This window comes from Octodon degus, unplaced genomic scaffold (genome assembly GCF_000260255.1).
Source record: "Octodon degus isolate 3935 unplaced genomic scaffold, OctDeg1.0 scaffold00002, whole genome shotgun sequence".
Lineage (NCBI taxonomy): Eukaryota > Metazoa > Chordata > Mammalia > Rodentia > Octodontidae > Octodon > Octodon degus.
In genome coordinates, this window is record NW_004524578.1 from 3329052 (window position 1) to 3338872 (window position 9821).

Genomic DNA, 9821 nt, shown 5'->3' on the forward strand with positions numbered 1-9821 from the left:
GCCTATAATCCCAGCACTGGGGAGGCTGAGACAGGAGGATCACTACAACTCCGAGCTGTATAGCAGGACCCTGTATGAAATAAATAAACAGAATTTAATAAATACAGAAAGATGAAAATAGAGCAACATGATGCAGCAACCACCAGGAGGAGGCTGGTTCAGGTGGCTCCTGGACAGATACTAAAGTTCACTGGCAGACGCTTGACCTTGACCAGGCACAAACACCATCTGAGAACACCACCCTACGAAATAACTGTAGCAAATAGAAAATGCTGAAGGCAAGACTGCAGCAGCTGCAGGAGCTACGTATGACTATCACACAGATTGTATTCCAGAAGGAAAACTGATCTAGCGATAGCGGCAAAAATATCAACCGATCGAGACTAAGATCACAAAACGAGGTATATGAGGTAAAGCCATGTTAATACGATGAGCTGAAAAGGGCTCAAGTCAATAACTTCTTGTGATCAGTTAGCTGTAAACACCACTGCACTTGGACCAGCCTGCACTCGGACCAGCCTGGTTCTGCCAAATAAATAAATAAATAAATAAATAAATAACTACCATGAAGACAACAATATGCAATGTATTAATTATTGTAACTGTCTCACTAACCTGTTTTGAAACTATTTCATTGCTATATTTTCTCATTAGAATGAATAAAATTTTTTTAAAACAAACAAATAACTTCTGAGGATAACCCACTAATATTATAGACTGCTGGACAGTGTTGGATTGTTTAGCTGAATTCAAACACCTATAGTATTTAGATGCCAATAGAATATTCACCTCTGACAGGACCAAAAAAAAAAAGGATACAAAGGAAAGATCATTTTGTATTTATATATACAAAATAGTTAGGATAAATATACAGCTACTTTCACTTAATTCAATGAGAAGAAGATTTGTACTAACAGTATTTGGACAGGATATCCTGTCTGCTTCTTATCCTATGGATAACCACTAAGAAGATAACAATGTACAATGTAGTGATTATCAAAACTGTCCTATTTATCAGCTTTGAAACTGTCTCATTCATATTTATTTCTCAGTTAAAAACAAATAAAAATAAAATAAAGTAGTTGTACCCCCAAAAAATCATACATCAATAATTAGAAAATAACTTTTTTAAAGAGTAGGTAATTAGGACGAATAAAAGCTTACAGGCACCGAAATGATTTTACACAAATATTTATAACAACATCATTAATAGTGAAAAATTGCAAAAAGCCCAAATGTCTGTCCATCAACTGGTACATGAATAAATAACCTATGATATAGCCATGTTATGGGTTAATATCACTCAGTAATAAAAGAGATGAAATACCAAAAAAAAAAAAAAAAAAGACTAAGATCACAAGTATACAAGTGTGGACAACAAATGTGTCCTGGTGGGATGCGCCACGGAAACCGTGGCACTGTTGCTGGGGAATCCAGCCCAGAACACGCGAGCTGCACTTGACCATGAGTGCAAACCACAGGGGCCCTGGCGCAGGGCATCCTTCAGGACATAACCCGTAGTCTGTACAGCCGTGAACAACAGCGCAGACATGACACACACCCTGGACAGGGTCCCGGACCCAAAGCAAACACTCTATAGACAGCTGGTGAAACCGGAATGGACTCTTTGGATTGGGTGAATCTGCCGCAGCGGTGCCCCCCCATAATCTCAGCTCTGTTGGGGGCTGAGAAGAAGGATTACAAGTAAGAGCCTGTCATAGGCAACAGAGCAACTTAGCCACCTTGTGGGCCAAACAAAAATATAAAAGGGGCTGGGGGTGCAGCTCAGTGCAAAGGCCCTGGGTTCAATCCCCAGTACGCCAGAGAGGTGGAAAGGGGAGATGCTGCCAACGTGGCTCTTCCCAGATGGAGAGATTTTGTGGTTGAAAAGAAACCTTGAGTGGGGAGAGGTACGCTGGCATTTTTAGGAGTGATGCTACGTGGCAGCAGCAGTTTGGCAGACAGTGAAGGAAAAGGTGCACATGCTAGATTTCCTTCTCATTGAGAAAGACACTGCGCAAAAGCACAGCCCTGCATGGTACAGCACAGCACAACGCTCACAGTGAGGGAATGTAAATGAAGAGACGCACGATTCCTAAGCTTTGTTTTGTACCTCTCTGTACAAAAATTACTTAGAAATTTCTTCAAATCTTTCCAAAATAACATCTCTACAAATACAATCCCGTTTTTTTGCCCATAGCAACTATGATTTTGTACTTGCATGTCCAAAGGATTTCTTATCTTTTAAACCCATTATTTTAGGGAAAGTCTCAATTTCAACTACCTGTCCCTGATATATTTCTGTTACATGGTGCATGTTTCCAAGTTTCCTTTTAAAGATTTTTTTGCATTCTATTTCTCAATATTTATTTTATTCTCTTGTTGTTTTTCCTCCCCTGAACACTGTAATTGCAACTTCCTGGCCGGCTTGCTCCAGTTTTCCTCGCCCACTTGATTCCTTTGATTTTGCTTTCATTTTTCTCCTTTTCATCTTCTACGTGTATTTTGATACTTTCTATGATAGTACCGCTCTTGTTTTTCTTCTCTTTTCCTTCGTTACTGAAATTCATTTATTCTAGTTTATTTCTGTCATCACTCTGTTCTTTCATCATTAGACATATTTTTATAATTCTCATAATTTCTGATATTTCCCTTGCAAAATTGTGTGGGGTTTTTGTCTATTTGGATCTTGGGATTGGCTGGTTGGAATGGCAGCCAGAGCCTCAAGCACCTAGCTGAGGAACTGTCACTGAGCCACACCCTCAGTACTTTTTATTTTAAGAGAGTTTCACTAAGTTTCCCAGGCTCCCTGGAACTTTTGATCTTGCTGCCGCAGCCTCCAGAGTAGCTGAGATTACAGACATGTGCCACTGTACCCAACAAAACTTTGTTTACTTTTAGTTTGCATTGCAGTATTAATTTATAATTGTTCTGCCATAGGGCTGGCCAAATAGCTCAGCAGATTAAAGCGCCTGCAAACAGGAGCAGGGGCAGGGGGTGAAGGGGTGTTCGATCCCCGGGCCTGCCATGCTGGCCCCGCCCTGGGGCACGCTGAGAGGGCAATTGAGACTGGGCGTGGTGGCGCGTGCCTGTAATCCCAGCTCTTGGGAGGCTGTAAACAGGCAAATCACTACGAGTCCGATCTAGTAGTGAGACCCTGAACACCCTGTAGACCCTTCCATAAAATACAAAAACAACAACAACAATATATATATATAATTGTTCTGGCATGCTTTCATTTTATGTAATATCGTTATGTTCATTTTCACCATTTTTCTTTGAATACAACTTTGCATGAATCTGAATCATATTTCTCTTTTTGGTTCTCCAAGTTTAAAGGTGATGGACTGTCCTGGTCTATTAGACAGAAGCACCTCACAAATGGGGCAGGGGGCTGGCTGTAACAGCGACCCCATGAGCCCCTTGTGCATCAACTTATTTGTTTTTCAGTTAAATCTAGAACTTTTGTGAACCTCTTTACCTCTGTATCTTTTTTAAAACAAGGCTACAATATAGTAATTAAAAACCCCCAGAAATGATGCCAAATTTCCCTAAACAAAATAATATGAGTTCAGCAGCATTTGTTGTATTACGCCCTGCTGGCTTCAGCTTTGCTGTTCACATTCTTCCTCGGGATCTTAGAACTTCTGGTGCTCCAAGGCTCTCCCCTCAGCCTTTCACGCTGCTTTGTTTGGTTGTTATTAGAGGAGTGCTACAGCTTGGACTGTTGTACCCCGAAGGGGTCCGTGTCTCGACTGCTTGCTTAGGAGCCGGCAGCACTGCTGAGAGGCTGTGAACCCCGAAGAGGTGGGGCCTAGTAGGCGGCGCTCACGGTGCTGGGGTGGGGGTCCTTGAAGGAGACCTTGGCTTTCTAACCCCTTCACTTCTCTCCCTGCTTCTCAGTCACCATTAGACCTCTTCTGCCCTGCACTCCACAGTCAGCACGTGCCGTCCCACCACTAGCCCAGTGCAACACGCCAAGAGAGCGTGGACTGAAACCATTATTCAGTATTAAATTTTCTCCTCATAAGCATTCTGTTACAGTAGCTGAAAGCTGACTAACACAAGCAGCTTCTGAGATATTTTAGAGAAAGTTTATCTCCTTACCTCTACTATCTGAACCTACTCTCTCTTATCATTTGCCTTCCTGTCCTGCTCAATTTTTTTTTAAATGTATTTAGTACAGGGTCTGCAGGGTCTCACTACACAGATCAGACTTGTAGTGATTCTTCGGTTTTTAGCTTCCCAAGCCCTGGGATTACAGGCGTGCCACCACGCCCAGTCTCAATCACCAGCTCAGCGTGCCCTGGGAGCAGGGTTGGCACGGCACACTGGGGACTGAACCCCAGTCACTGTGCTCTAAGCAGGTGCTTTAGCCCACTGAGTTATCTGGCTGGCCCACACGTCCTGCTCAATTTTATGCATATTTAAAGTAATTTCTGCTCAGAGTAAGATTCTGTCCTTCAAGAAGAGATGGGTGCTGTGCATGCCTATGAGTCTCCAGGGCATGATGCAGACTCTGTTACAACGTTGTGCCATTTGCTGTTCTCATTGATAGACAAACCTTAGAGGACCCTTCCAGCCTTACCCATCCAGGCTTGCATTTTACTGTGGGGAATGAGTGCCTCGCGGTGATCCTCCCGCACTAGTGTGGGGCCTCACCCACCCACTCACCCCGGGGCGCCCCACCACCTCGGCTGACCATCTCATCCCTGAGCTTTTCTTATGCCTGTCTTGATGCCTGGCTTTCCAGAAAAGTTAAGGGAAGGGGGAAAAGCTTCTTCCACAATGAACATCTCACCATAAAACATCCTCTGAGAGACAAAAAACAAGCAAGTAATGAAGAGATCATCATGTTCCTAAAGTGGAAGGTTTAATATAAAACTCAGTACTTCCAAAGTGGCACATGAAGCTAATGGAACTCCAATCTAAATCCTGAGAAGATTGCATAAGAAACCAGACATAGCTAGTCTAGATATGAAAAATGACAACAAAAATTAAGCCAAATGAAGGAACATTTGCAACACATAATAAAGTAGCCATCACAATGTAGATCAAATGAAAACAATGAAATGATGGGTTTTTTTCATTAGATTAATAAAAATGTTCAGGACCACTAACCTCCCCTGCCGAGCAGGTGGGGAGACAGAACTATCATGTAGTGTTCCTGTAGGTAGGAATGACCGTAGCCTTCTGTGAAAATTAAAGCAGCACTACCTGATGAAATTCCAAATTGGAACGCCCTGTGACTAGGGTATTTGTCAGCTTTCTGTCACTATGACGAAATGGCCGAGCAACTCAACTTACAAGAGAGAGACATTGCTGTGTCTTATAGTTTCAGAGGTCCCGCTGTATGGGTTGATTAACCTTTGGAGACGGGGTGGAGCAGAACAACCTGGTAGGAAACCACTTACCTCATGGAGTTCAGAAAGCAGAGAGAGATGGAGTAAGGGGCTGAGGTCCCAACGTCGCCTTCAAGTCTGTACCCATAACAGCATACCTTCTTCCCCTCCAGCCCCATAATCTCTCCATAGCACCACAGGCTAGCAACCAAGCCTTAAGCACGAGAGACTTTGGGGACCACTCCAGATCTAAACTAGAACTAGCAACTCCACCTTGGGGAATTTATCCTTAGAAACAATTGACTGCATCTAATAGTAGCAGCACTGTTTGTTCAGAGATAGAACTAATATAATCAAGATGTCCTCAGCAGGAGAAGAACTGAATCCATTATAATAATCCACACTGTGGACTATTATGCAATCATAAAAATTGTTTAAAATAGTAACCTATTATGATGGGGAATATTCATTACACATTGCATTTTAAAAGGAGCTAGATGCTATCACCCCATTTGTATGTTCTATAAAAGACAATAAACATTCCATACATAAAGTTCTAAGACATGTTTGCTATTGTAAGGGAACATAGAAGAATCACGTTATGGCTTGTATGTAGATGTCCCCCAAAAGTTCATGCAGTCATAGGCAGGGTCTTTCAGGGTGGCTGGATCTGGGGTTTGTCCTGGATTGATACAGAATGTGATGCTAGGATCAAGGGCATGAGGGAATCTACCGGAAGTGTGGAGAGCCTGGGTAAAACCTAAGGGGCGGAAAGAGCTGCGGCCGTGCCTTGTCGCTTGCTGCCTCGCCTTGTCGCTTGCTGCCTCCTGCCTGCCCTGCGTTAGCATGAACTGTTTCTTCTCTACAATGCCTCTGTGAGCTAAATAAACCTTTCTTCGTTGTGTTTTGGGTGTTGGGCACTTTGTCTCAGCAACGAGAAAAAGTAACTGAGGGAGATCATATTAAATATCGCTGGCAATACTGGTTACCTTTGGGTAGAGAACTGGTACAGAAGAAAATGTATTTTTTCACATTTCATTGTTTTTAGTCATTACAACAAGTACATATTGCTTTTGGAGCATGAAAAAAATAGAGCCGGGTTGCTCTTAAGGGAAACGTGCACACACACGTACAGTTAGCTCACAATGACTGTCAGCAGATGTAACTGTCAACGTGGCTAATTCACAATGTACTTGTTTGATGTCCTGGTCATTAATAAGATTTCATAGAAAAGAATGAAGCCACTCTGAAGACTTCCCCCCAGCTCTCTTCAGCCTGTAAACGGTTCACTCGTACAGTACAGATGGCCACCGCTTCACAGAGGCAGGTGCTCGCCACGAGGGAACTAAGCCAGCTCCTAGCTCGGTGAGTGGCATGGCCCACCGGGATGCCAGCTGAAGGCGTACTCAGGTGAGCGAAATGGGCTCCGCTGCTCCCCGACCTGCAGCCAGGCCTGCCTGCCCCTTCAGTCTCCTGCTTTGCCAGCACCCAAAACTTAAGCAGCCTCCAACTCTAGCTATTCCACTCAGTCCTCAGCTCAGTGCTGCTGTGGGGAGGGGCTGCTCGGAGCCCTGGAAGGGGACAGTAGGACCTTAGCCCCCATCTCTTCCTCGGACTTTGCGCCCTGGCCATGCGGTAAGCAGTGCTCCCACCACGTGTACTGCCGTGATGCGGGTCATTCCCAGCACACGCCACGGAAAACCCATCTGCACATCTAACACACAGTAAGTGCCAGTAGGAACAGTTCTTTTCCTTGGCTATCATTTTTTTTTAAATACAGGAGAGCTGTTTGTAGAGTGATTCTTTGCCACGTACAGGCCCCAGAGACAGTGGGCTGCCTGTGCAGCACATGGGTCTCCTTTCAAGAGTCCAAGAAAAGACAGTGCAGCCCTCGGCCCCACAGTGCGAGCTGCCATTTTTAAAAAACACCAGCCTCCCTACCTATCCTTCTTAAAGGAAGGCAAGTGCAAGGCAGTCTCACCAACTCCCAGTCCTAGAAGGCAACCTTGTACAGCTCCAGGAAGCCTCCAACCCCTCAAAAACAAAACCCGTGAATACGGAAGTGCCTTACGTAAAGCTGTACCGTGTGTGCACGGCACCTAGGAAGGCTCCTGTGTGCTTTCACTCATTGCCAGATGACTTACGATACCTCACACAATACAACGGAAGTGCTGCGTAAACAGCGGCTACCCTGCACTGTTTAGTGAATGAGTCCCCCCAAAAGCCTGGGTATATTCATTCAAAACAGACGCAGGGTTTTTTCCTGAACATTCTCAATCCTCCGTTGGTTGAATCCATGGATGCAGAGCTGTGGATTTGGAGGCTGACTGTGTATGGCAAGGTGCCAATCCTAACCCTACAAACCTGTCCTGGCGTGCCTGGGGCCAAGCACCCTTTCTGCATAGAGGCAAGGTATGGAAAACACTATCTACTGTATTGAAAGAATTTTAAAGGTGCCTATTGGTGATTAAGTTTAAAGATTGAAAAACCCCATGAGAAAACAGATGCAAGGCTGGGAGGGTGAGATTTAGACACCAGGCAGACTTTACCTGAAAATCTCTAAAACGTAAGCGGGCTGTGCTTGGTTTACTGCTGCTCTCCAGAGTCTAGAAAGAGGTGTGCACACAGCAGAATTCTGCGGTGTCACTTTGAACCACAGAGAGCAAGAACTGCTACTTTATAGATGTTGAAGAGAAAAACATTGGAAATGCAAACTGATATTTTGCATATTTAACTCTTTCAAGGAAAATGCAGTCGAAGTGCAGTGTTCACCTGAGTAGCTTCTCTACTGTGTCCCGTGAATGCGTTCCTTTTTAGGGTTATTACTGAAAGGAAGTCTCTTCCCAGACCCCTGGTAGTGCTAAGGCTTGGCAGGGAGAGGGGAGGCTCTGGGAGGCGCCCGGAAGTGGCACTCAGCCACCAGTCTGCCACCTGTAGGCTGGTTCTAGCAGACTGAATGCTCAGCGCCCACTCGCCCACTCGCCCACTCGCCAGGCAGGAAAACAATGCACTCTAAATAATTCTAAAAACTGAGCAACAGATGTGTTAAGACTACACATAGGGGAGCCTCTGAGTCACAGCCCCCACGTGCCTGACACCCACCGCCCTCACTGATTTCAGCGCCCCAAGCTGTGACCACACACGCTCTCTTGCTCCTATTCAGCCCTCCAAGACTGGCCCTCTAATCTGAAAGCTTTGAAAATTAATACTCCCATTAGGATGAACAACCACACCTGTATCGATCGGTTTCCAAGGCAGTTTTGCTCGGATCTCCTTTTAAGAGCCAAGAAATGAACTTAGAGAACAAAGACCATTATAAAGGAATAAATAAAAGCAAATTGTATGGTTTTTGTTTTAATTTCAAAACTCCAGAGCAAATCGCAGACACAGATTTCAAAGCTTTGCTATGGGATTCTGTAGGTGGCATTTAAAGATACAGAGTTTGCGACTTATTTCGGCACCATAAACCAAATAAATGCACTCACAGATGTCAAGAGTTCTCCAAATAAGTGCCTCTATATATCCACTCCGAATCTACCTTGCCTATTTCCATTTGTTCATTCTTTATTAACACAGGAAGAAGCAATTTTCAGCAAAACGCTACAAAATGCCAAAACTAACGTCGGGTACAATCACTGGTTTAAGGGACATTTCCTGGTGTCTTTTTCCCTACAAAGGTTTCTTAGTCTCTGACTTCTCTGATTTGGCAGTCAGGAGCCTGAAAAGCATTCGTCCTCGAGGTCCAGAAGTCAGAAAACACGCCCCTCCAACCGCTGGCTTGAGTAGCCTCCTCCCTGCCCAGACCTTGGGCACAGTCCCCAGCGCCAAGCCAGTGAGTGGCTAGAGGGGGCCAGCGGTCCGCGCCGCCGGACTGAACCCCAACCTAAGCCGACGCACCTCGCACCTCAGACCCAGGAGAGGCCCCCACCGAGGCAATGCACGCGGGGACGCACAGGCCGGCTGTGGATTCGGATGACACCTTCCCGCGTGGGACGCGGCAGCGACGCCGATCTGCACGCGCGGAGTTCCGAGGGGCCCGTACCCGCCAGGCTCGGACACGCAGCTGGGCGCCGGGTCGCTGCCCACGCCAGCCGGGTGAAGGGTGGACGCCGGGCTGCGGCTTCCTCTAAGAAAAGTAACTCCGGGGATCCGCGCGACATTGACGGGAGCAGCGAGGCAGTACCCAGAGTTATCCTGGCCGGAGTTTCCGAGCCGCGCCTCGCACCCCGCCACCCGACCCCGGCGTCCCCGCGCCCGGCCCGCAACCTCGCCCGAGTCCGGCTCCCGCGGCCGCGGACACTTACCGAGAAGCCGGCCCAGAAGGGGCAGGAGTGGCGGACGCGGGCCGAGGTGGTGAGCGCCAGGGCGGCGAAGCTGACAGCCACGATGAGGCATCCGAGCGCCATCTGCGTAGCCCCGAGCGCCAGCACTATGCGGGAGCGGCCCGGGCATTCGCGCAGCCGGGACAGGCTGCGGGGC

The 9821-nt window shown here is 46.4% G+C and overlaps 1 protein-coding gene across 1 annotated transcript in view; it reads right to left on the bottom strand.

The window, feature by feature from the left end:
- Window positions 1–9820, bottom strand: part of Fam189a1 (family with sequence similarity 189 member A1) — a gene marked incomplete at its 5' end in the record, with an annotated part of 478529 nt that extends 468709 nt beyond the window's left edge. Inside the window, one exon of the mRNA XM_004623445.3 lies at window positions 9647–9820. Coding sequence (XP_004623502.3) covers window positions 9647–9820 — 174 coding nt within the window. The remainder of the gene's footprint in view (window positions 1–9646) is intronic.
- Window position 9821: the final 1 nt, after the last annotated feature.